This window comes from Rhinatrema bivittatum, chromosome 7 (genome assembly GCF_901001135.1).
Source record: "Rhinatrema bivittatum chromosome 7, aRhiBiv1.1, whole genome shotgun sequence".
In the NCBI taxonomy this organism is placed as follows: domain Eukaryota; kingdom Metazoa; phylum Chordata; class Amphibia; order Gymnophiona; family Rhinatrematidae; genus Rhinatrema; species Rhinatrema bivittatum.
The window spans coordinates 1,565,807-1,593,779 of NC_042621.1; the positions used below are offsets into that span (position 1 = coordinate 1,565,807).

Genomic DNA, 27,973 nt, shown 5'->3' on the forward strand with positions numbered 1-27,973 from the left:
TAGTGTAGCCACTGTTTTATAGTTGACAAGCATAAATGAAGATGATCTACTGTGTTTTGCCAGGGAGTTTGTACTTTGATTAAAAAAAACTGTATATCGTCAGCATAAATTTTATATCTATCTGTAATTCTTGCCAGCAATTTAGTAATGGGAGCAAGATACACATTAAAGAGCATAGCGGATAAGGCAGAGCCTTTTGGAACTCCTGATTTTAAAGAATGAGCTTCAGTTAGCTGATTAAATTTAAAGGATTGTGAACGATCTTTTAAATAATCAGAGAACTAAGAAAGTTGCAGAACCTACAATGCCACAGTCACGAAGACGAAAAAGCAGAATGTCATGGTCAACCGTGTCGAAAGCAGATGATATATCCACTATCAAGACCCCGTTTAATTGTGTATATAAGAGAAATAAGTAGAAGTTCAGTACTCATTGAGCGACGAAATCCAAACTGATGAGGATTTAAAATTTCGTTGTCTTCAAGAAAATCAGTAAGCTGTTGCATTCAGTGATCTTTGCAACAAATGGCAATAAAGAAATGGGTCTGTAGTTTGCTGCATCATTAACATCTAAATGTGATTTTTTCAATAGTGGTTTAACTAATGCTTTTTTTAAACTATTGGGCATGGAACCAATGTTAAGTGACTTATTAACAATAAAAGTAAGAGATGAATTAAGAATGTCTATCATAGCTTTGAATACTGAAATAGGTACATAGGACAAGTTACATTATTCATTTGTGAAACTGTGTTAGAAACTTCAACAGAAGAAACAGCCTCAAACTTTGTCCAGATAGGAGGACAAATGGAAGTATTATTTTGAAACCAGGGAGTAACATCATTAAAAGTTAAGCTCAAATTCTCAATCTTTAAAGAGAAACATTTTGAAAAGGCATCAGCCGAAAGAGATTCAGAAAAAGATTCCAGGAGTTAGCCATTTAAACCTGCTCTTGAAAATTCTAGCTCCTGCCCTCATTCCTCCACAACTATCAAATCTTTGCAGATGACATACAATATTTTATTCCTATGAAAGGATTTTGCACAGAAACACTTGATAAAAGTCACATCCTGTCTAAAAAAAAAAGTTTAGTGGATGGCTGACTAATAGCAGATTAGTTCTCAGTTTGTCAAAGTCTGGTGCCTAAAATGTTGACTATAGATAATGCAAAATAATTATCTCTGAAGAGGTAAAAAATCTAGGGATTATCATGGATACCAGGCTTTCGCTTCATCACCATATTTAAAAAAGTATTACGTAGTGCTTATTTTAAACTTCAGATGTTAAGAAAACTATCCCCATTTCTGAATGTTGTACATTTAAAAACTGTAATCCATTCCCTAGTAATGTCATCAATTGACTTTACAACATATTATCTAGAGCTTCCACAAAATGCAATGAGAGCTTTGTAGTATGTCCAGAACTCGGCAGTCAGAATTATTGAAGGAGTACCAATTCACCAGCTTATCACATCTCACTTGATAAAACATCATTGGCTACCAGTCCAATGACAAGTAAAGTTCAAACTGTTTATGCTAGTTTTTAAGGGGATCAAGAGAATTGCCCCACAGAGTTTCAATGCAGTCTTAAAACTATACTGTCCTGAAAGACCTTTAAGATCAACCTCACAGTTGCTGTTAGATATTCCTTCTTTTAAAATTGTTCATTTAGACAAATCTCGAGAGCGTCTCTTTTTATGTACAGGGCCCAACCCTGTGGAATACACTGCCACAGCAATTAAAAGGAGAAACTGTCCTAACAAAATTCAGAAAGATGTTGAAAGCCTTTCTGTTTCAACAAGCTTTTAATTTTGAATAGTTCAGCAGGGTTTTCCAGACACAGTAAACTTTAGCTTAACAGCAGGAGTTTTAGCAGTATAATTCTCCCATATTTTATATTTTAATGTTTTATTTTTTATTATGTTCTGATCATATTACTTATGTCTTTTGTTATGTTTTGTCCATTTTATTGTTGTTTTAATATTGTTTTTATATTATGGATATTTTAATTTAAACTGCCTAGGAATGTTCATAAGTGGTTTATACATTTTAAATAAACTAAATTTAACCTCCTAAATTTACAAGAATGACAAATTTAGTCTGGCACAAAAAGAACAGCTCCTAAAACAGGCTTATAATAATAGCTGGTTTGCGCTGCTTGTCAGCCGGGTAAGGTTAGGTGGGCAACCCTGCCGCACAAATAGTTGTCCTAAGTTTAGCCAGTTAAACTTGACTGGCTAAATTTAGGAGGATATTCAGCTGAAAATCTAGCTGGTTAAGGTTCCGCTGAAAATTCACTTAAAGATAACCTATTAAAATAAACTTATCTTATCCACTCAATGGATCTTTGAAAATTGACCTCATAATAAATGAGGTGGAGAAGTTGCAACTTCTTAGATGACAAATGTAAATCCAGTCTGAAAACCCATGGATTTTTCATGCCCATCTTATTTACTTTTCAAAAGGTATATTTCAAGTGAGATTTTTCTATTTTTTTTTTTATGAAAGTTTTTGAGCCTTACTGAGGAAGATCTGAATAAGTTTGAATCCCTTACCATGGGAGCAAAGAAAAAGCTCAAGACTCAGCTGGAGCTGGAAAAGTAAGTGTGAAGAAAAATGGATAGCCATTTCTGTTTAGCTATTTCAGTCTGTTGTCACACAGTCCCATATCTTGGCCTCTGTCCCAGTTGTTCTTTTGGGAAAGAATTTCAGAAATTACATCATGCAGCTTGGTCTGTTCCTTCTGTAATGTCATTGGTAACTTGTTTGCCAATTTGTCTTCTGAAAGAATTTAGAAAATAACTTACAAGCATAAAAGTATTTAATCTCTTCATAGGCTGCCAAATGACCCCTCATCCCTTTGAAAAAGCTAAGGGGGGGCAATTTTAAAAGGTGCGCGAGTCCATGTGCTTGTGGTTCCTGGCGCACGCATATTATAAAATACGGTTCCCATATGCACATGTGCAGGTCTGTCAGGACTTGCACATAGCGGGTGGGGGAATTTTGTAATCTATGTGCGGTGATGCATTTGGGCCTTTGCCCAGTTCCCTCCCAGTCCACTCCAATTAAGGAGTGGACTGGGAGGGAACTTTCCTTTAACGCCATCTACCCTTCCTCCCTTTTCCCCTTTCCTCCCCGACCCCTAAACTAACCCTAACTATCGTTTTTTTATTGTTGGGTTTCTTTTTTTTTTTTTCACTTACCTGCTCCTTCGAAACATAAGTAAGTTACGTGCCGGCATGCGCTTCCCTGGGACAGGGCCTAATGGCCGCTATCCCGGCCGGCCCCCTCCCCTCCCTGCGCAGACCACATAGCCCAGCCCGCCCCTTTTAGCTGGCCCTGCACTTCTGCGCATATTGGGGGTTACATGCATGGCCAGGTCTTTTCGAAAATGCGCACAAGGTCCAGCCACGCACATAATCCCCGAATTTTACTCGCAAGGGCTTTTAAAATTCGCCCAACATTGTCTAACTTTTTTTAAAAATGTAATTTGATTTTTTTTTTTTTTTAATTTTAGAGAGAAATCAGAAAAACGATGTCTCAACCCAACAATCAGTTCTTCAGTTAACAGCAGTGGTGTGGCAAGGGTTCCCCCTACAAGTCATGTAGGGCCTCTCCAGAGCATTCGCTATAACCATACTGCAGGTAATGAAGCTATATTACAAAGAAAAACAGCGCTAGCAATGTCTAGACTCTAGCTTGGTAATGTTACAATACAGTGTGTTCCATTGTGTATATACCATATGAATATGATGCAGAACTGTATGAACCACCTGTTGTACTAGGCCAGTGATGGCTAACCTATGACACGCGTGTCAGAGGTGACACGCCGAGTCTTTTTGCTGACACGCGCAGGTTTCGTGGACTATCGGGGATTTTTTTTTTTTTTTATCGGCTGTGCTGAGCCTTTTTTTTTTTTTTTTTTTTTTTTTTATCGGCTGCACCTACCCTTTAAAACTAGTTTCCTGGCGTGTAGCCAGATGGACTCAGAACAAATGGGATAGTATCCGCGTGCTAGCAGTTGGAGACGGATCTGACGTCAGCACGGGGGCGTATATATCCCCACAGGAAGCGTAGCTATTCAGTAATTTCCGTCTCCAAAGCAGTTTGGAGTGCCTGCACGCTAGTTGAGCGTGCTTTCCAGTTGAAACTTCAGCAGCGTATCCAGTATTTGATGGGAGCCAGTCGACCCACCGCCTGGGATTATCTGCAGGTTCTTGGTCTCATGGCATCCACCCTGGAAGTGGTGCCCTGGGCGAGGGCCCATATGAGACCTCTACAACACGCCCTGCTCTCTCACTGGAGCCCCCGTCTACGGACCTACTCCACGCACCTACCTCTACCAGCCCGAGTGCGGACCCAGTTACGGTGGTGGTTGCAGTCCAACCACATGAGCAGGGGATCGAAGATGTCCTCACCCACGTGGATTTTGCTCACCACAGATGCCAGCCTAAGCGGCTGGGGCGCACACTGCGAAGAACTCGCCGCACAAGGGCGGTGGAACAGAGAAGAGTCGGCGTGGAACATCAACCGTCTGGAGGCCCGGGCTGTCCGATTGGCATGCCTTCAATTTGCCCACAGACTGCAGAACAGAGCAGTCAGAGTGATGTCCGACAACGCCACCACGGTGGCATACATCAATCGTCAGGGCGGAACCAGAAGCCGACAGGTATCTCTGGAGATCGCCCCTCTGATGACTTGGGCAGAGGTGAATCTTCAGGACATCTCCACAGTCCACATCGCCGGGAAGGACAATACCACAGCAGACTTCCTCAGCAGGGAAAGCCTAAATCCGGGAGAGTGGCAGCTCTCACCCACGGCCTTCCAGATGATTGTGGATCATTGGGGGTTTCCGGACATGGATTTACTGGCAGACAAGTCCAATGCTCAAGTACCCAGATACTTCAGCCGCAAGCGCGACCCGTGCTCACACGGAATCGATGCCCTGGTTCAGCCGTGGCCTCCAGGGACTCTACTGTACGCCTTTCCTCCGTGGCCTCTGCTAGGCGCTGTCATCCGCAAGATTCAGAGACACCGGGTCCTAGTCCTTCTAGTGGCGCCAGACTGGCCAAGACGACCCTGGTACGCGGACATGAGAAGACTACTGGCGGGGGAGCCCCTTCCCCTGCCTCCTCTCCGGGACCTTCTACATCAAGGTCCCATTCTTCACGAGGATCCGGCTCAATTCTCTCTTACGGTATGGCCCTTGAGAGGGCTAGATTGAAGAAGAGGGGTTACTCGGAGCCCGTGATTGATACCCTCCTCCGAGCTCGCAAGTTTTCCACATCCCTCACATACATCCGGATCTGGAGAGTATTTGAAGCATGGTGAGACACTCAAAGCACCAATCCTCATGCACCCACAATCCCTATTGTGTTGGATTTCCTGCAGGATGGCCTTCAGAAGGGTCTCTCCCTCAGCTCCATCAAAGTTCAGGTGGCTGCGCTGTCTTGCTATGGTCCCAGGAGGGATGGCAAGACCATCACCAAGCACCAGGATGTTTCTCGCTTCCTGCAGGGAGTCAAGCATATTCGTCCGCCACTGAAGTGGCCTGTACCTTTGTGGAACCTCAACCTTGTTTTGGATTTCCTTGCGGGATCCACCTTCAGACCCCTTCGGGGCCTGTCTCTTCGTTCCCTCACTTTGAAGATAGTATTCTTGCTGGCTGTATGTTCAGCCCGCCGCATCTCAGAACTGCAAGCATTGTCCTGCCGTGATCCCTTTCTCAGAATCACTCCAGAGGCTATCCATCTTCGTACGGTTCCCTCCTTTCTACCTAAGGTGGTTTCACAGTTTCATCTTAATCAAACCATATCCTTGCCTACCACGGCGGGTCTGAAGAAATCTGAAGAAGGGCGTTTGTTACGCCATCTCGACATTGGCAGATTGCTGCCCAGATATTTGGAACTTACACAAGACCTACGAAAGATGGACCATCTGTTCGTCCTGTACAGCGGGAAGAAGCTAGGTGAAGCGGCCTCGCGGCCCACCATCGCCCGCTGGATTAAAGAAGTTGTCAGAGCAGCGTACGTAGAGGCCGGGAAGTCTCCGCCTCTACAGGTCAAGGCTCATTCTACCAGAGCACAAGCAGCATCTTGGGCAGAATCCAGGATGCTATCGCCTGCGGAAATCTGTAAAGCGGCGACTTGGTCTTCCCTCCATACCTTCTCCAGGTTCTATCGTCTGGATGTTCAGGCCGGGGAGGACTCGGCATTTGCGAGGGCGGTACTACATGGGCCTCAGGCAGCCTCCCGCCCAGGCTGGGAGTAAAGCTTTTGTACATCCCATTTGTTCTGAGTCCATCTGGCTACACGCCAGGAAATGTTGGGATTACTACCTGATAATCCCCTTTTCCTTAGTGTAGACAGATGGACTCAGCATCCCGCCCAGCTGCCTGCGTACATGGGTATCACCGATTCAAGGTAAGCCATGTCATCTGTTTCCATAAGAGCGTACACTCTACCAGGTGTCCACGCCTTCCGGTTGGGAATGCTGGCGGTCTCCAGCTACTGTCAATCGGTCAGGGGAATCCTGTTTCACTTTTTCACTGAGCGTCAGTACACACATCTATAACAGCTTTTGCAAGGAAGATTACTGAATAGCTACGCTTCCTGTGGGGATATATACGCCCCCGTGCTGACGTCAGATCCGTCTCCAACTGCTAGCACGCGGATACTATCCCATTTGTTCTGAGTCCATCTGTCTACACTAAGGAAAAGGGGGATTATCAGGTAGTAATCCCAACATTTTTTAGTATCCCCCCACCCTCCAGACCCCTCCACCCCGCCCCCCATGTCCCCGGGCGCAGCAACAGGCAGATAGGCAGGGCCATGGTGAGGCTCACGTCACCATGGCCTGAAGAAAAAGATTGCATTTAAACGCGCTGTTGCTCCTCTTTCCTGCCTGTGCGGCCCCGGAAGTAAACGTTGCTGGAGCCGCGTGGGCAGGAAGGAGGTGAAGCATCAGCGCGTGCAGAAGAGGAGCAGCGCTTGCGTTTACAGGCCGCCACGAATCCCAAGTCGCAGTGGCCCGAGAAGAGGAAGAGGTCCAGTAGCAGGGCCGCCGCAGAGCCCATCCTGCGGCGACCGCGAAGAGGAGGCCCAGAGGTGAGAGAGAGGCAGAGGGTCTGTAGAGGGGGTGTGTGTGTGCATGTATGAGATGAGTTGAGAGATTGTGTGTGAGAGTGAGGACCTGAATGTTTGCAGAGACAGCATGTGCTTGAGCAAGACAGCATGTGGGAGTGAGAGCCTGTGCTTGCGCAAGACAGCATGTGGGAGTGAGAGAGAGCCTGTGTGTGTGAGAGTCAGACAGCATGTGCCAGTGAGAGACTGTGTGTATGAATGATTGTATGAGAGAGAGCATGTGACAGTGTGTGTGAGAGAGAGAAATGCATGTGAGAATGAGAACCTGTGTGTTTGAGGGAAGAAGATGGAGAGAAAAGAAACAGAAAAAAAAGACAATATAAAAGGAATTGGCAAAGAAAATAAGAAAGGGAAGGTGGGGGAAAAAAAGCCTGTGACCAACCAATTAGAAAATGAAGATCAGACAACAAAGGTAAAAAACAAAATAAATTACTTTTTAGTGATTGGCACATGTAATCTTTGGGAATGTGCAACAATAGCACTTTCTCTATGCAGATCTCACAATGTACGAGATCAGCATGGAGAAAGTGGGGCCGGCACAGAGGAGGCAGCAGGATGGGCTTCAGTGTCAGTAGCAGCAATCGGCACCTCCCCAATAGCCATGTGGCAGCAGTGACAGTGGCAGCAGAGGAATGAGAGAGGTTCCGAGGTTGCTGTCAAAAGAGAGGGGGGTCTCTGCCTTTAGTGTGTGCATGTGTATGAATGGGAGTCTGCATGGGGGTGTATGTGTGTGAATGCATGGGTGCCTGCCTGGGGGGGTGTGTGTGTGTGTGTGAGAATGAATTGGTGCCTGCCTGGAGGATGGAGCGGGAGTGGTGTGAAAATGAATGGGAGCCTGCCTGGGGTTCAGTGTGTGTGTGAGAGAGACTGGGAGCCTGCCTGGGTGTGTGTGTTTGTGTGAGTGTGAGAGCATGAGTGAGTGTGAGAAAATCCAGGGGAGTAAGAGTTTGTGTGTGTGTGGGGAGGGGGAGAGAGTGTTTTAATTGAAGATTTAGCCAATGAAATTCAGCAACAAAAAAGTCACTAAGCAGGTAAGGTAAAGAATTATTTGTTTTTGCTTTATTAATAAATACAGAACATATATTAAAATTATAACTTTTTGTTATTAATATTAGAGCTACAAATATCACAAAATTATGGATTTTTCTAGAAGTGACAAACCACCCGAGTTATGCTCGTTTTTTTAATGAATTTTGACACACTGAGCGCAAAAGGTTGGCCATCACTGTACTAGGCATTTAATCAGTTCACTGAACCCTAGGTACAATGAGCAGGAGCTGTTTTCTTTTCTTTCCTTATATGTACTTATTAATTGGTTGTCTTGGATGTGGAAGGTCACAGTGTTGCATGAAATCTGCACACTGTGGTGCATTTACTTCACAAATGTATCAGTGTGTGTTGAAAATCCCTGCTGTTCTCAAGTATGTTATCCCTATAATTGAACACTTTGATTATAGTTTAAGAATTCAATTACTTTTTTATCAGTAATAGAAATGGGAGAGCTATAGGGAGTTAAAAACTTGCCAATCTTCTGTCCATTTGTCATATTTTTTGTGTTGGGGTTTTTTTTTTTTCACATGTATCTAATATACAGATCTGCGTGTGGATGTGGAACAATGTGCCCAGCATATGCCTCGAGAAGGCAGCTCCTCTTCTGAGTATTCTAGCTCTCCATCAAGCCCCATGGGGATCCAAGCTAGGGAAGAAAGCTCTGACAGCGCTGAGGAAAATGAGAGACGTAAGGAAACCAAACCTCATGTATATTTGCCATGAGTAGTCATTGTAAACCTGGCATTGTCTATTTAAATGCTAATAGATTCACAGTTGCAGAGTGGGCTCCCTCGTGGTTTGGTGCCTTTTGAAGCTCTTAATTCTTCACCTTTAAATGATACCAAAATTTTAGTTTTTGAACGAGTGTCAGCAGTTTTATAAAGAAATTGTAATGCTCTGAGTAGGCATAGGATTCAACTTCAGTGGAATATTTTGAAGTAAAAAATATTGTAATATTTTATACTAGTGTATATTTTAAAGTTAACTATAAGGAAATGACTTACAGAATTCTAAATACAAGGATTTTAGTATTGAAGATATACTTTGATATGTTCATTGTATGAGGAAAATTCTAAATGCCACATATCAATAAAATACAGTGTGTAGTACGACTCCAGTTTTGTTATTTCTTTTTCATTGTAACAGTGGCTATATAATTTATATTACGCTCCCAGTGTGTGAGAAGAGATTTTAGAATACCATTTACAGTTAGGACTAGTAATTACAGATTTTACTTCTTTCTCTGTCTAGAGATGCACATGGAGGGTTCTGAAAAGGACAAGCCAGTCATGTTACTGAATCATTTTCCTACCAGCTCAGTCAGACCCACAGCTCAGGTTCTGCCAGTCCAGAATGATGCAGGCTCAAATCCTTCCAACCACCATCCCTTGCCACTGCAAACGATGACAGGAGTCTCCTCTCACATTGCCCCCATCCACATCATGAATTCGATGCATAAATCAGACAGAGGAAACACAGACATAAAGCTCCTTTCATCTTCTGTGCACTCACTTTTGTCTGTGGAAGAAAGAAATAAAGTATCACCTGGACCCAGAAGCAGCATTAAAGTGGAAAAGAGCTTTGGAAATATGCTGGATGTGATGCCCACACCATCTCTGCAGTCCATGCAGGCTCTCCCTACAGTCCCTGAAAACAGCTCCGTACCACCTACTGTTAACTTTGGTGTGCGAACTAAGGTTGGCCATCCTTCCACTATGGATCGAGTGATTAAAACTGCTTCACAACCAACATTGATAGTGGAATCTAGTACTGCTGCTACTATGACATCCAGTACAGTCTTCCATGTGGCTCGTCCACCAATCAAACTTCTTGTACCATCCTCCGTTCCTTCTGATTCCTCTGTGGTTGGACAAACACCATGCTCCAGCAACATGCAAATAAGTGTATCTCCTGCAATAATAAACCCCAGGACTGCTCTGTACACACCCAATACCAAAGCTGCCTTTTCTGCAATTAGCAGTATGCCAGTAGCCCCAGTTCCAGGCAGTTTCTGTGCAATGAGTAACACTGCCACCTCCAGCAGTCATCAAGGCACATCGTTTACTAACATGACAAATTTATCCAGCTGCCCTGCTCCTAGTTCTAGCCCCACCCTTCCCACTGTTGCTGAAAACAGTTATTATAGCAGTAGTGGCAGCAGTGGTAGTGGACCTGCAGTGAATCTCCCATTACCAAATCAGACACCTCATCATCACCATCATCACCACCATCAGCAACAGCAGCAAACGGGATGCATGGTGTGTAGTTCTTGTGGGTGCAGTGGAAACTGTGGTTCTGGTGGCATGGCTGTAACTTACGCAAATTATTTCCAGCATCCATTTTCCCCTCCATCCATGTTTACATTCCCTTTTTTGCCCTTCAGTCCTTTATGTAACAATGGCTACATCAACACACAGCAATACAACAGCAGCACCAATTTCCCTGTTGTTCATTCTCCTTACAACAGCAGCTTAAATCCAGACTCTGTGCTGAGTGGGGCATCTAATTTTGCAGTTTCCCCGATGCAAAGTTTCATGACAGGGACAGCAGGAGTATACCAGCCTCATGGAATGATAGGAAACCCAAACAGCACAGGCCACAGAAAGAATGGGAACCTTTCATGTTACAACTGTGGTGCTAGTGGTCACCGAGCACAGGATTGTAAACAGCCACCAATGGACTTCAATCAGCAAGGTAAGACTCTGCTTCCAGTGTTTATAGCTGGAGATAGAAATCTGGAAGTTCTGTTGTTTAAAGAGAAGCAGTTAACTGTAGTCATGTATATGGGTGACAGCATCAGCATGGAACGCATTTTCTAGAGTTTACGGTGAAACTGTTTAAACCCCTCTTGAGTTTGTGCAAGAGTTCTTATATCCCTGCAGCTGAGCGGCATACTGCAGCTCATCTGTCAGTCACATCGAACAGTTGCAGTTTTCACCTTCTCTGTACTTACTGCACTCTACCACATTTTTAGTGGGTTGTTTTTCAGGTTTTCCTCCTCTAGCAGCGGTGTCTCTTAGTATTTATTTCTTTCTCACAGGACAAGCAGGATGGTAGTCCTCACATATGGGTGGCATCATCAGGATGGAGCCCAATCATGGAAAACTTCTGTCAAAGTTTCCAGAACTTTGACTGGCCCCTACTGGGCATGCCCAGCATGGCACTAACCCTGCAGCCAGCAGGGGTCCCCCTTCAGACTTCTTTTTTCTGCGCAGCAGTAGCCTCACGGTAAAGGAGCTCTGAAGAGATTCCTGACAGGACTTTTCCTCACGGAATTATTTAAAGTTAAATTGCCCCACAGGGGTCCTTCCTCTAACTTTTCTCTGACCGTGGTACTCCAGTAAGTTTTTACCCATTTTCCGTCGATTACCATCGAGTTGGCCCTTGCAGCCTACTGGCCATCGACCGTACCGTGGCTCGATTTTTTTCAATGGCCATGGCGTCGGGGTTCTGTCGGTGCCCGGACTGTACTCGCACCATGTCTATCACAGACCCCCATGGAGTCTGTGTAATATGTTTAGGCCGTGAGCATGATGTCCTGACTTGCAACAAATGTGCCCTTATGACACCAAAAGGTCACAAAGCCAGAATGGAGAAGATGGAACTCCTCTTCCGTGCTCAAACCCCGACTCTGTCCATTGCATCGACGACGTCGGAACCGGCACCGTCGACTTTGCGCCAGCATCGACCACCAACCGGTGACCGACTGCCATCGACACCCTCTACTCCCCCTCAGGATCCAGGGGATCGCAGGGAAAAACATCGACATTGTAAGACTCGTATCATCAAGGGAGCGAAATCATCGACCTCGCCACCGTCCGAGCTGCTGTCGAAGAAGCCCCGTCCAGGAAAGGCACAGACCATTCCTGCGACCAGGTCACCGAGGCAATCCTCAGCCGATCGGGGTTTGGGAGCCGCGATTCTGCCTGTAAAAGTGGTCCCTCCGGCTATGCCTCTGCCTCCCTCTTCTGTTCCGAAGCCGGGGCTGCTTGCTCCAGGTCTCCGAGAAGAACTGGACCGGATGGTTCAGGAGGCCATCGACAAGGCGATGCAACATCTCCAGGTCCCTCCGACACCAGCACCGATTGTGGAACCTGTCATCGACCTGATTTCAGCAGCACTGGCACTGCTGCTATCCAGAATGGAAGCGCTGATGAACGCCCTTCCTCCGATGAATCCCGGGTCTCCGATGCCTCTGATGCCCTCCCCGATGACAGCTTCATCGGGAGGAGAAACACCGTTCCGCATCCCTCCATCAGGTGTGTTGCCTCAGCCATCGATGCCGATGCGTCCCTTGCCATCGATTCATCCATCGATGCCTTCGATGCCTGCACCGGTGCCTTCGATGCCATCATCGGTGCCTCCGGTGATTCCTCCGATTTTTTCGGGGCCTAGACCAAGACCCTCAGGTATCCAACCCCTTCACTTCCTAAAGGACAGTCTGCTGATCCTTATGACACTTGGGGTGATGATACTTCAACAGACACGGATGACTTACCTTCACCACCTTCTCCCACTGAAAGTAGGAAGCGTTCTCCTCCAGAGGACCTCTCATTCATAAATTTTGTGAAGGAAATGTCTGAGTTGGTTCCTTTTCAACTGCAGACAGAACAGGACCATAGGCACCAGATGATGGAGTTACTCCAATTCCTGGATGCCCCCAAAGTGATCACCTCTATTCCCGTTCATCAGGTCCTCCTTGATCTCCTCAAAAAGAACTGGGAAAACCCTGGATCAATTGCTCCAGTACATAGGAAGGCTGACACTACTTATTTAGTTCAGTCAGCCCCAGGCTTTCAAAAATCCCAGCTTGACCACCACTAGGTTGTGGTAGAGTCTGCACAAAAGAAGGCAAAAAGGTCACAACCCCAGTCTACCCCACCTGCTAAGGAACAAAAATTCCTAGACAACATTGGTCGACGAGTATTCCAAGGGGCCATGCTTATCTCCCGAATTGCTGCCTACCAGCTTTATATGACCCAATATAATAGGGTCATCTTTAAGCAGATACAGGACTTCTCAGAGTCCCTACCTGAACAATTCCAAGACCAGCTACAAACCCTTGTAAACAAAGGATTTGAGGCAGGCAAGCATGAGATTTGAAATCTTATGACATTTTTGATATCTCTACCAGAGTGTCTGCAGCAGCTATTTCGGCAAGACGGTGGGCCTGGCTCAAGTCTTCTGACCTCCGCCCAGAAGTGCAAGACCGATTATCCAACCTACCATGTATCGGAGATAATCTGTTTGGAGAACAGATCCAACGAATGGTGACCAAATTAAAAGACCACCATGAGACTCTCAAACAGCTCTCTTCAATGCCTTCTGACTTCTCCTCAAGGCAGCCCTTCAGGAAGGCCTAGCCGCCACCAGCAAGGTCCCGTGCTACCAGACCTTATCAAAAGCCTCAACCTCGCCAAGCCCGAAAACAAAAACCACAAGCAGCTCCCCAGCCAGGACCTGCTTCAGGTTTTTGACTTCCACTTGGAGAGCAGCAGCCAGATTCCTCTGCCAAGCATACCAGTGGGAGGTCAATTGTGCCACTTTCACAACATGTGGCAGTCAATCACGACAGACCAATGGGTATTGGCAATCATTGCTCAGGGTTACCATCTGAACTTTCTCGCCCTGCCACAGACCACTCCATTCTCGCCCTGCCACCGACCACTCCATTCTTCTGGATCTAGAGGTCTCCCTCCTTCTCCAGTCAAAAGCAATAGAACCCGTTCCGCACTCGCAGCAAGGCCTAGGGTTCTATTTCCAGTACTTTCTGATCCCCAAAAAATCGGGGGGTGTTCGTCCAATTCTGGACCTATGTGCTCTCAACAAGTACCTCCAGCGGGAAAAGTTCAAGATGGTAACCTTGGGATTGCTTCTACCTCTTCTACAAAGAGGAGACTGGCTCTGCTCTCTGGACCTCCAGGACGCATACACCCACATTGCGATAACTCCAACTCATCGCAAGTACCTGAGGTTTTTAGTAGGCCCCAAGCACTATCAATACCGAGTGCTTCCATTCGGCCTAGCGTCTGCACCACAAGTCTTTACCAAATGTCTCGTAGTTCTTGCAGCTTTCCTCAGGAAAGAAGGTGTTCACGTCTACCCCTATCTGGACGACTGGTTAATCAGGGCTCCAATCTAGCAAATTGCTCGGTCGTCCCTCGAGTTGACTCTACACACTCTAATTTCACTAGGATTTCTCGTCGGTTACGAAAAATCCTATTTAGTCCTATCTCAAACCTTGTCGTTCATTGGGGCAGACTTGGACACCTTGCAGGCAAAGGCATTTCTACCTCAGCAACGAGCGCTAACTCTCGTGTCTCTCGCTCACCAGTTGCAGTCTCAGAATACTGCAACAACTCGCCAATTCCTTATCCTTCTCGGACACATGGCATCCTCAGTCCATGTCACACCAATGGCCCGCTTGGCCATGAGACTCATGCATTGGACTCTGAGGTCATAATGGATTCAAGCTATTCAGCCTCTGTCGACCATTGTCCACATCTCCGACTCACTCTGTCTGTCTCTCGCCTGGTGGAAAAATCGGACCAATCTCCTCCAGGGATTGCCCTTTCAAATGCCAGATCCTCAAGTCATTCTCACCACCAACGCTTCCAATCTCGGGTGGGGAGCCCACGTGGCCGATCTGCAGGCACAAGGGTCTTGGTCTCCAGAGGAAGCCAAACACCAGATAAATTTCCTGGAGCTTCGAGCAGTGCGCTCTCAGGGCTTTTCAAGATTGCCTTTCCATCAAGTCATCCTGATTCAGACGGACAACCAGGTGGCCATGTGGTTCATCAACAAGCAGGGAGGCACAGGCTCCTTCCTTCTGTGTCAGGAAGCTGTGCAGATTTGGGCGGAAGCTCTCTCCCACTCGATGTACCTCAGGGCCACCTACTTGCTGGGAGTGGACAATGTTCTAGCAGACACGCTGAGTCTCGTCTTCCAACCGCACGAGTGGTCTCTCAACCCCTCGGTAGCAAACTCCATCTTCCGACAATAGGGATATCCTCAGACAGACCTCTTTGCGTCCCCTCAGAACCACAAAGTGGACAATTACTGCTCCCTCATTCGCAGCAAACGCTCTCAGCCCAGAGATGCATTCTCCCTTTCATGGGCAACCGGTCTGCTTTATGCATTCCCTCCACTTCCCCTTCTCTCAAAGACTCTCGTGAAGCTATGTCAGGACAAGGGAACCATGATCCTGATAGCACCCCACTGGCCATGCCAAGTGTGGTTTCCAATACTACAGGATCTTTCCATCCGCAGGCACATTCCCTTGGGAAAGGACCCACTGCTGATCACTCAAAACAATGGGAGCCTACGCCATCCCAATCTTCAGGCCTTGTCCCTGACGGCATGGATGTTGAAAGGTTAATCCTTCAACCACTTAACCTTTCAGATCCAGTTTCCCGTGTCTTGATTGCTTCACGGAAGCCTTCCACGAGAAAATCTTACTCCTATAAATGGAAAAGGTTCACATCATGGTGCGCTTCTCAGTCCCTTGATCCCTTTTCCTGTCCAATCCCAAAGTTTTTGGACTATCTCTGGTATCTGTCAGAGTTGGGTCTCAAGACATCGTCCATCAGAATGCATGTCAGTGCGGTAGCCGCCTTCCATAAAGGTGTCGGGGATGTCCCTATATCAGTACACAACCCCTTGTAACACGCTTTCTGAAGGGCTTGCTCCACATCAAGCCGCCTTTACGTCCTCCATCCCTTCTTGGGACCTTAATCTGGTTCTCAGTCGGCTCATGAAACCACCATTCGAGCCTCTTCACTCCTGTGACTTAAATATCTCACATGGAAAGTGATTTTCCTTTTGGCTCTCACTTCAGCTCGCAGGGTTAGTGAGTTACAGGCCCTAGTTACCTATCCGCCTTACACTAAACTTCTGCAGGACCGGGGCGGTACACCGCACTCACCCTAAATTTTTACCTAAGGTAGTTTCGGAGTTTCACATTAATCAATCCATCATACTACCTACCTTCTTTCCCAGGCCACATTCCAATCCAGGGGAACAGGCTCTGCATACCCTTGACTGCAAATGGGCTCTAGCTTTTTATCTAGACCATACAGTTGCCCACAGGACGAGCACTCAGTTATTCGTCTCGTTCCACCTCAACAAATTAGGGCAACCTGTGGGTAAGCAGACTCTCTCCTCCTGGTTAGCGGTCTGCATATCTTTTTGCTATCAGCAAGCAGGCATTCCTTTTCAAGACCTTGTTAAAGCACACTCTGTGAGGGCCATGGCGACTTCAGTAGCACACCTACGATCGGTGCCGCCTCCTGACATTTGCAGGACTGCCACCTGGAGTTCTCTCCATACCTTCGCAGCCCACTATTGCTTGGACAAAGCCGGAAGACAAGATTCCATCTTCAGCCAGTCTGTCCTGCGTAACCTGCTTCCAACGTAACGTACCAACACCCTTCCGCCTGCCCGGTGGGGTTTAGGATGCCCTCTACCAAATTCCACCCCAGTTGTTGTGCCTGTTGCACGCCGTTGGGTACATTTGGTGCATGTCCAGTCATCCTCAGCTCGGTACTCACCCATATGTGAGGACTACCATCCTGCTTGTCCTGTGAGAAAGCAAATGTTGCTTAAGTGTAACAGGTGTTCTCACAGGACAGCAGAATGTTAGTCCTCACGAAACCCGCCCGCCGCCCCGCGGTGTTGGATTCATACCGTTTTATTGCTTTATTTTTCTGCACTGCCTGTAGCTTTCAAATAAGACTGAAGGGGGGACCCCTGCTGGCTGCAGGGTTAGTGCCATGCTGGGCATGCCCAGTAGGGGCCAGTCAAAGTTCTGGAAACTTTGACAGAAGCTTTCTGTGATTGGGCTCCATCCTGATGATGTCACCCATATGTGAGGACTAATATCCTGCTGTCCTGTGAGAACACCTGTTACAGGTAAGCAACATTTGCTTTCCTTAAGTATTCTGTTAGGTTTTTGACAATTTTAAGTTTGCTTTCATTTTCAATGTTCTGTCAGGTTTCTCTTGCACTGACTTCTGGCAGATTCTTCTAGCTGCAAAGCCATTTTTTTCTCTTTGGAACATCTTTTCCTGCAAGATTGCTACTCCCTTTGATTTTGTACCATTGATTTTTTTGATCATTGATTTTAAAGAAGCATACAGACTGTATTGGCCACTGTTGGAAAGCATACAGACTGGATTGGCTACTGTTGGAAACAGGATGCTGAGCCTGATGGACCCTTGGTCTGACCCAGTATGGCATGTTCTTATGTAGTCAGAAGATGTTTCTCACTAACCATCAAAAGCCCTGCTACAAATGTCTGGGTGAGAATCATGATGTCTTACTGCAAAACTGACTCCAAGATAGTTAAGGGCAGTTGAGTTTGACAGATGGTGATATAGTTTCAACTGAAAGAAGTTGACAGTGTCCAGCTCCACTTAGCTAGTGTTAAAGAAACACAAGGACCATTTATTTTCTCACATTTTATATAGATTTTCTCAATATAGCTGAAAGCCATATGAAGCCATGCTGACTACTGGAGGGTTGGACCTACCAAGGTAGGTATCGATCTCTTTAGCCCCAAAGTTTATTGACAGGCCCAGAGAACAAGATTTATTCTCCCAGCTTGTGCCTGAGCATCAGGCTTTGAGCGCCTGAGCATGGTACTGAGGGGAGAGAGCAAAAGATTCATTGAAGGAGAAAGTACATTGGCACTGATCTCCTTCATGTGCAGCTACAAGAGCAGGGGAATACTGGAGTGTGGACTGCTTTCCTGAAAGCAGCTGTGGAGCCTCTGGAGGGCCAGCTTCAAGCTTTTAGGGCACCTTGAAAGCTTCAAAGAAAACCAATCCTTCTGCTGAGTCCCATCAGTTCTTTGGATCAGGAACTTTAGAAACGGGTGGCTGAGGCAGTTGATGTCTGCATGAAAAGTGCCAGTCAGGCATTGACTCCAGTCAGAGTACTGAGTAGTCATCCTATTGCATCCTCCCTGGTGCTGCCATTTGTTTTTAGCTTGTCAGTGAGCTTTGTGTATTGAGGCTTGATGTCAACACCAAGCCACAGTCAAATGGTCCCTGAAAGGGAAGCTTCTTTGGATATTTGTCCACTGTCATCTCTGATGCCCTAAGAGTTATCCATTAGCATTGTGAGGTGTCCAACTCTAAGAATGGCACATCTCAGCAGTCCTGTCTGCTTTATGAAGAGTGTCTCTGCATTCATAGGAGTTTCCTTATGAGTCTGAGATAAATTCTGAAAAAGAATTCTCACCTGAACTCTCTTCAAGCCCCTTTTCCTCCAAAAGCAAGGGGTACACTGCCTCCTGAGGATCTCGCCTTCTCTGATTTGGTGCAGATTATGGCCAAGTTTATTTCCATTCAGCTGAAAGTCAAGCAAGAGCCTAGGCCACCTTTATTCAGCCTTCTCAGGTACCTAGATGTAAAAAAAAACCCCTCAGAAACATTGCCCTTCCATCTTCTCTACCAAAAGGCATTTAAGAGAATGTGGGAAACACCACATTCCATCCCTCTGCAGGGAGGTGTTTTACCCACAGAAATGGGCTCTTTGATTATTGCTCACCCTGTATGGAACAGCATGCATATGTTTTATCTGTGTACTATGGAAGCATGCTTGGGACAGGGTAGGGTGGAGCATGAAATAATACACACAGTTTAGTTCCAACCAATTATCGACAGAGAAAGCAGATGCAAATCTCTGCAAGTAATTTTTCATTAGGAAAAAATTAAAGTAAAATTAGCGGCGTAGGTTCACTTTGGTTGTTGCTGCAAACTCTGTGGATAAAAGGAAGGTTGCTTATTCTGTACAAATGTTGCTAGCAGTAATTTTGTTGTGGGTTTGACAGTTGCTTGATTTTGATTTCTAATATTCTCCCAGGACAAGCAAGATGGTAGTACTCACATATGGGTGACATCATCAGATGGAGCCCTGTCACGGAATACTTTTGTCAAAGTTTGTAGAACTTTGACTGGCACACTGAGCATACCCAGCATGCCACTAACCCTGTGGCTACACGGGGTCCCCCTTCAGTCTCTTTTTTTTCTGCCTAGCAGTTGCCTCGCAGTTTAGGAGCTCTGTGAGAATTTTCCTCGCACTTCTCCTCAAAAAAATTCAAAGTTTATCTTCATTATTTCACCCTCACCGGGGTCCACCATCGCATTCCGTTCCCTTTGATGCTCGGTAAGTGTATTCCCGGCAATTTGCGGTCTGTTCCTGGCGGCATACCCCTCAGTGCCCGACGGTCACTGACCGTGCGCCACCTTTTTTCGGCATGGCGACCGGGTTTAGAAAATGCCCCGAGTGTCTGAGGACTATATCCATTATGGACCCGCACAATGTTTGTGTTTTGTGCCTAGGGCCTTCGCACGACGTCCGTTGCTGCCCCAGTTGTGCACAAATGACCCCCAAAGGCCAGCATGCTCAACTGGAAAAGATGGAGCATTTGTTTGCTTCCAAAGCTCTGCTCCATTGACTCCAGTACAAAGTGCACTGACTGGAGAGGGTCCATCCACTTCGGAGACACCCCACCAGGAGCACCATAGAGCAGGTGACCGTCGCCGACTCATTCAAAGACATCTGCATCATCATCCTCTGTGCCGGAGAAGGCCCGGACCGAGCACCATGGGAAACATCGTGCTGGCACCGATACCGCAGCAGCATCGACTTCCACCAAACCGCCTGCGAAGAGGGCCCAGGGAGAGGAGCCTCCATCCTCCTCTGGACCCAGGACCCCAAGATGTTCCCACACCAAAATCGGTGCCAGGTACTGAGCCTCCACAGCCTCCTGTGGAGGCTCCAGTAACGCCAAGCCTGCCTCCTGCCCCAGGCACAGTGTTATCCACACCAGCCTTCAGGGAGGAATTGGACAGACTGGTCCACCAGGCAGTGCTGAATGCCCTTCGGGGCTTCCAGCCCCCATACCAGCGCCCTCAATGTTCGCACCTCTCCTCGAGCGTTTGGGCACCCTTATCAGTGCCCTTCCGACTCAGCCCGTGCCATCAGACACGCTGGCACCAAGTCAACCATCGAGACCTCCACAGATCCCGATTCCCATTCCTGGTTCCTCGGAGGAGAAGGAGGCGACTTCCGGCCCGATCTCGGCATGGGACCCACCGATGCCAGAACCCGTTCCAGGGCCATTGGGACTGTCTGTGCCTAAGCATACCTCATCTGCACCGATGCCGCATCCATCAATGCCACCTCGACATCCGTAGATGCCTTCCCACCCTCTCGGCTCTGGTATCCTTCCTCCCTCAGGAATCCCGGTGGGAGAAGAAGAAACTCCCTATTATCCATGGGAGGAGGCATCCTTGGACCATTCCTCTCAACTTTCCGATGAATTGCTCTTAGAGCCTTCACCCCTGGAAGAAAGGCGTCATTCTCCCCGGAAGGCCTCTCCTTTGCTAGGTTTGTCAAAGAGATGTCTGAAACCATCCTATTTCCACTGATAACAGAGGACGCTCGCCACAAAATGTTGGCGGTCTTACAATTCGTAGATGCTCCAAAAGAGGTAATGGCGATACCAGTGCATGAAGTTCTGCTTGACCTCTTGCATCGCCTGTGGGACCATCCAGCTACTGTACCTCCAGTAAACAGGAAGACAGATGCTACATACCTGGTCCAACAAGCCCTAGGATTTCAAAAAAGTCAATTGCCCCACCATTCAGTAGTGGTGGAATTGGCCAAAAGAAAGCTAAAAGATTCCATCCACACTCCTCTGCTCCTCCTGGCAAGGAACAAAAGGCATTGGATGCATTGGGGTGTAGAGTCTTTCAAGGGTCCATGTTAATAGCATAATTATACGTGACCCAATATAATAGAAATCTCTGGAAGCAAGTCCAAGAATTCGCAGAGACCTTACCACAGCAACATCAAGAGACCTTGTCCTCCATCCTGCAAAAAGGATTGGAAGCAGGTAAACGTGAGGTCAGAGCTGCTTATGACTCTTTTGAAACAGCATTCAGAGTCTCTGCAGCGGACATCAGTGCTAGATGCTGGGCCTGGCTCAAAGCCTCAGACCTACTCCCGGAGGTGCAGAACAAACTTGCAGATCTCCCCTGTACAGGAGAAAACCTGTTCAAGGACAAGATCCAAGATGCAGTGGCCCAGTTAAAGGACCATCATGAGACCCTGCGTCAGCTGTCAACTCAGATACACCCTCCGTAGCCCGCAGGGGCACATGTAGGGACACTAGGAAGCAATTCTACAGACCATGCAGGTATTATCCTCCCGCGTCCCGTGCTCGACCAGCTCGGGCCCCTCAGAGGACATGTATGCCAAGCGAGGACACCTAGAGCGCAACCAGCTCCACAAGCTGGTCCTGCGACTGGATTTTGACTCCTTTCCAGAGAGCAGCAGCCATCCCCCCTGATCCCACAACCCGGTTCACCAGTGGGAGGCCGCCTCTGCCACTTCACAACCAATTGGCGCCCAATTACTACAGACCAATGGGTACTGTCCATCATAACCCACAGTTACCGTCTAAATTTTTCAGCTGTACCCCTGGACTCCCCCACCCAGTCCAGCGTGGAGCCGGGACGATCACACTATATTCCTCCAGTCAGAGCTCTCGACCCTTCTGTCTGCCAGGGCCGTAGAACTAGTTCCCTCAACTCAGCAGGGTTGGGTTCTACACCCGCTATTTTCTAATCCCAAAAAAGACCGGCGGCCTCCAGCCTATTCTGGATTTCCGTGCCTTAAACACGTTTCTTCACAAGGAATGGTTCAGAATGGTGTCCCAGGCACCATGCTCCCTCTCCTACAACAAGGGGATTGGCTCTGCTCTCTGGACCTTCAAAACGCGTACGCCTATATTGCCATCTTCCCTCCTCATCACAAATACCTACGATTTGTAGTGGGACATGGGCACTACCAATACAAGGTACTGCCATTTGGCCTGGCCTCGGCATCCCGAGTGTTTACGAAATGCCTGGCAATCATGGCAGCACAGTTATGCCGCAAGTGTGTCCATGTCTTTCGTTATCTAGATGACGGGCTCATAAAAAGCCAGTCCAGACAAGGAGCCCTCAACTCCCTCAGTCTCACCATACGGCTTCTATACTCATTGGGGTTTCTGATCAACTACTCAAAATCCCACTTAACACCGTCTCACCATCTCTCCTTTATAGGAGCAGACCTGGACACCACTGTGGCCAAGGGGTTCCTACCCAACGACCGCGCAACCACACTGCCCAACCTCGCCAGCTCTATCCATCATCGACATACAGTCTCTGCTCACCAGTTACTCACGTTGCTCGGCCATATGGCGTCAACAGTCCACGTCACTCCAGTGGCACGCCTAGCCATGAGACTGACACAATGGACTCTAAAATCTCAGTGGCACCAAGCCACTCAGCCGCTTTCGTCCCTTGTCCACATAACCAACCAGCTTTGTCTGTCCCTTGGTGGATGAACAAGGCCAACTTACAAACAGATCTTCCCTTCAAGCAACCAGCTCCTCAGGTGACCTTAACCACAGATGCCTCCAACCTAGGTTGGGGAGCCCATGTTGAAGGCCTTCAAACCCAAGGGACTTGGACAAAAGCCGAAGCAACCTATCAGATCAACTTTCTAGAGCTTCGAGCGATGTGGTACACCCTTTATACATTCAGCGGCTGCCTATCCAACAAGGTCATCTTGATTCAGGCAGACAACCAAGTAGCAATGTGGTACCTGAACAAACAGGGGGGCACGGGCTCTTCTCTGCTTTGCCAAGAAGCGATGCGGATTTGGGCATGGGCCCTATCGTATTCCATACTACTGCGAGCCACTTATCTGGCAGGCACACAGAATGCAGTGGCGGACTGCCTCAGCCGGAATTTCCAGCCCCATGATTGGTCTCTGGATCCCTCTGTTGCAGGCAGAATCTTCCACCGGTGAGGTCAACTGGACATCAACCTCTTTGCGTCCAATCAGAACCACAAAGTGGAACGATTCTGCTCCCTACACAGGGACCGGAATGCGCCAACCATGGATGCCTTCACCCGCCCCTGGAACACAGGCCTGCTATATGCATACCCTTCGATATTGCTAATAAGCAAGACTCATGAAGCCACAACAGGACCGAGGCTCAATGATACTCATAGCCCCATATTGGCCACGACAAGTCTGGTTTCCCATACTTCTCGACCTCTCTGTCCAGGGACCCATTCGCCTGGGCATGGCTCCCAACTTCATAACACAGAATCACGGCAAGTTACGCCACCCGAACCACCAGACCCTGTCCCTGACGGCCTGGATGTTGAAAGGTTGATACTACAGCTCCTCAATCTTTCTACCAGCGTCTCTCAAATCCTCGTAACTTCATGAAAGCCTTCTACATGGAAGTCTTACCGATGTAAGTGGAAGAGGTTTACCTTGTGCTGCACTCAGAAAGGCTTAGATTCCTTTACTTGCCCCACACCAAAACTCAGACTATCTCTGGCACTTCTCGGAATCTGGTCTCCAGATTTCCTCCATTCGAGTACACCTCAGTGCCATCTCTGCTTACCATCAAGGAATAGGGGATGCCCCAATAATGGCTCAACCCCTTGTGGGTCGCTCCATGAGAGGCTTACTACTACTTAAGCCTCCCCTACGACCACGAGTCATGGCATGAGACCTCAACATGGTGCTTGCACGGCTCATGCGTCCTCCTTTTGAGCCCCTGTACTCCTGCAAACTCAGATATCTTACATGGAAAGTAACTTTCCTGGTAGCTATCACATATGCTCGAGGAGTCAGTGAGTTGCAAGCCCTTGCAACATACTTGCCCTATACAAGGTTCCTCCATGACCGGGTGGTTCTCTGCACTCACCCTAAACAAATCTATTGTCTTGTCCACTTTCTTTCCAAGGCCCCGCACTCTCCCGGTTGAGCAAGCTCTGCACATCTTGGACAGTAAACGTGCACTTGCTTACTTAGACCGCACCGCAGTCCACAGGAAGTCCACCCAACTTTGTTTCTTTTGACAAAAGCAAGCTTGGCGTTGCGGTGGGCAAGCAGACTCTCTCCAACTGGTTGGCAGACTGCATTGCATTATGCTACCAGTAAGCAGGCCTTCCTCTTGAGGGACGATTGAAGGCACACTCAGGAAGGGCCATGGCAACGTCAGTAGCACACTACCGTTCAGTACCGATTGCCGACATCTGCAGGGTCGCGACGTGGAGCTCTCTTCACACCTTCGCAGCCCACTACTGCCTTGACAAGGCTGAACGACAAGACTCTGTCTTTGGCCAGACTATCCTATGGAACTTATTCCCAGTATAAAAACCCAACTCGTCCTACCTCGACCGCTGTGAATTTCAGGCTGCCTCATCATTGCTAACAGCACCCCAGTTGTTGTGCCTGTTGCACATGTTGAGTGCTGGTTGGCCTACTTAGTCATGAGTCAGCCTGTGGCTTGCTATTCACCCATATGTGAGGACTACCATCCTGCTTGTCCTGGGAGGAAGCAGAGTTGCTTACCTGTAACAGGTGTTCTCCCAGGACAGCAGGATGTTAGTCCTCCTGAAACCCGCCTGCCACCCATGAAGTTGGGTTCAATACCATTTTCTTATTTTATTTTTCGCTCGTACTTTTTGCTACAAACGAGACTGAAGGGGGACCCCGTGTGGCCACAGGGTTAGTGGCATGCTGGGCATGCTCAGTGTGCCAGTCAAAGTTCTAGAAACTTTGACAAAAGTATTCCGTGACAGGGCTCCATCTGATGATGTCACCCATATGTGAGGACTAACATCCTGCTGTCCTGGGAGAACACCTGTTATAGGTAAGCAACTCTGCTTTACTACCCTTAATATAAGGCTTGGGGGAACTGCATGGAGAGGAAGTTACTACCCTTAACAGAATCATGGGGGTAATCTACATGGAGCAGCAGTTACTATCATAAGAAGCTTCCTGGGCAGACTAGATGGGCCATTTGGTCTTTTTCTGCCGTTATTACTACATTATTTATTTATTTAGGGATTTTATATACCGATTTTCTTGATACAGATCAAATCAACTCGGTTTACATAGAACGATAGTACATTAACAATAACAAGTCAAACCTCAAAAGAGGAGACAGATTACTATGTTAAAAGTATTTGTAGAGTTTGCACCACAGCAAACACTTTTGATTATTGCCCTGAAGTATGATGTCCAGGTCGCTAATGGATTTCACTTATACCAAATACTACACCAGAAATCCCCAGGGCATGAATCTCAGATGTTGGATTGTTTTGGTAAGAATTATTCTCCTAGGACAAACAAGATGGTGATACTCACACATGGGTGACATCATCGGATGGAGACTGACACGGAAAACATATGTCAAAGTTTCTGGAACTTTGACTGAGCATGCCCAGCATGCCCTAATCCACACGTCCATGAGGGTCCCTCTTCAGTCTATTTTTTCTGCAGAGCTTTTGCCTCATAGCTCATGGCTATTCTTGTTGGAAATTGCCTTTATATGTAAATTCACCGAATGTGGGTCCCTCTCTTTTCCCTCTAGTTTCCCCAACTAGGTTTTTCAGTGGTTCAGTAAGTCTCTCTTTCTGCAGTTAAGGCTGAATTAGCCATGATGTTGGGGGACATCCTCCGGTCCTCTAGGTGGCAGAGCTCCCTTAAAGCACACAGAGCTGTGCTTTAAGGGAGAGCTGTGCTCTGTGTGCCCGTGTGGGAGTATCTCCCATGTGACTCCCCTCCTGCCTCAATCTTGTTCTTTCCACACTGCTGGGTGCACGCGGAGCTCTTTCTCTCTTACTTTATTTTTGTTATTAATTTAGTTACCTTTGTTTGCTGTTTGGAGAAAGATTCACAACAGATGATGGAAGCTGGGTCTATGCTGCATGTGTCAGACAAGGTGTCGTTGAGACCACTCCAGGGCCCAGATGGGACTTCCCTGAGAGCGAGGACAGAGAGGACCTCTTTGGCAAGGCCCTTTGGCGAGCCGGGGACTCTGTTAAGCACCCCCATGCCGGTTCAGAGTGGAGCATCGTGGGATGTCCATCCACGCGATGCATCGAAACGCTTCCATCCACACGATGCTTCCAAGCGCTTCCATCCACTTGAAGCGCCTCCATCTACTTGATGCATCGAAGCGCTTTCACCGAACCTGACACATTGGTGCACCTCATCGAAGTCAAGGCTTCTACGTGCTTCATCGATGCGATGCATCCGATGAATCAAAGCATTTCCATCGAAGCATTGGCGTGACTGGTTAAAGCCGGGGCAACAGCTCATTCAGCAGCGGGTATCTTCCCATTTGGGGATCCCAAGCTGCGAACCTCCCTTTCCCGGCACAGAGGTTGCAACCTGATTGAGGTGCAGGGGAGAGTTGGCCGATGCATTGACATGCAGAGTTGATGCTGGAAGTACACTGACCTGTGGAGGCATTGCTCCAACATAAATATAGGCAAAGCCTAGGAGGCCGGCCAGCAGGTGCACATGGACTTGAGGATGGTTCACCCCATGCGTGTAAGCAAGATGGACTGACAGCCTCACCACTCTGTCATCCTGATCAGAGAGGTGTTCGGTCAGAGAGTTTTGAGCATAGGCTCACCCGGGAAGTTTCTCTAAGGGGCCTATCTTGGAAGTGCTAGAGTCATCTCACTGACTGGCAATGCTCTCCTCTGATGAGGGCCTAACAAGGTTTGCCTAAGAAGGAAGAACGTTTCTCCTGTCCAGCACATTGGTCATGTCGATTGAGGTTGCCCAACCCCAGGGTGGAGGTTCATGGCATATTACGACTGCTTCAGATATCAATGAAGCAGAATTAGTTGCGACTGGGACGCCAGTGATCCTGCCACAGTGCAGTCCAGCTTCCCCTTGCTTCATTGCGTTGGGGAAGCTTCGGGGTGGGGGGGGGGGGGCAGATCTCATGTCTACCTCCATTCCCCCGGGGCAAGACATCTTCTATGGGGATAGTCACCCACTCAGAAAACAGGTTATGCAACGGGTTTTTTAACCAGAACATCAGCAACTGGCGGCCTTGAAGGCCAGCTAGCCGCCAGCAAGGCTGAGGAAGCTGGCCTCAGTATCAGTCACATGGGGCCCAAACCCTTCAACTCATTGGAAGAAGGGATGACTTAGGGCTGTAACAATGTGTTATAGACCGGGAAAACAAAGCACCAGATTCAGCAAATTCCTTGGCGGCCCTGCCCAGCCAGCGAGTGTCAACCAGTTGGAAAATGATAGCGGCATCAGCCATGCGAGTATACGTAACCCGCTAATAATCCAGGTGGGAAACATGGGGATGCAATGCCTGCCCCCTCACCAGGCCAGATCAACATATGACAAGTTTAAGAGGTGGCAACTCTGGTGCTAGTCACCCTCCACGGCGGCACAAAAGAAGGCCATCCGTCAACTGATGTACCTTGCCTCCAGTGTAAACGGAGGTGCCCATACACATCAGATTTAAACCCAAGTGATTTCGGTGAGGGCGATAATCATGGCCTGCATGAGTGGCCAGAGGATGATCCCCTATACAGATGAAGGAAGAGAATCAACTCCGCAGACGGCCGCCGAGAAGCAGGACTCGTCTGGCAGTTGACAGGAGCCCAGGCCTTCACACTCTGAATAGCCACAGCCTGTGCAGGGATTCCACTGTAGACGGATGCCCAGCAGTGGCAGGATACCTAGTCAGGCAGGGGATTGCCCTAGTACACTTTGGTCACCAAAAGCAGCAAGGAGTCCAGGCCTCTCCCATCTGCCCACATGGGTTTCACCTAGTATAAGATGCTTCCCTCTTCCCAGAAATGAAGAGACTCCCATATAATTTCCTCGTATCCCGCATACAACGAGGACCAATCGGAGACAAAGCTCAAATGGGATCGGTAT

The 27,973-nt window shown here is 47.8% G+C and overlaps 1 protein-coding gene across 3 annotated transcripts in view; it reads left to right on the top strand.

Moving 5' to 3' along the window:
• The window catches only part of ZCCHC14 (zinc finger CCHC-type containing 14), a 307,427-nt gene that overhangs the window by 246,348 nt on the left and 33,106 nt on the right, over positions 1-27,973 (top strand). For 2 of the 3 annotated variants that reach the window (XM_029608037.1, XM_029608036.1), the window contains exons 10-13: positions 2,505-2,596; positions 3,514-3,641; positions 8,733-8,876; positions 9,440-10,882. In XM_029608037.1, the coding sequence (XP_029463897.1) occupies positions 2,505-2,596; positions 3,514-3,641; positions 8,733-8,876; positions 9,440-10,882 (1,807 nt within the window). The remainder of the gene's footprint in view (positions 1-2,504; positions 2,597-3,513; positions 3,642-8,732; positions 8,877-9,439; positions 10,883-27,973) is intronic. The other variant, XM_029608038.1, reaches the window with a different exon arrangement.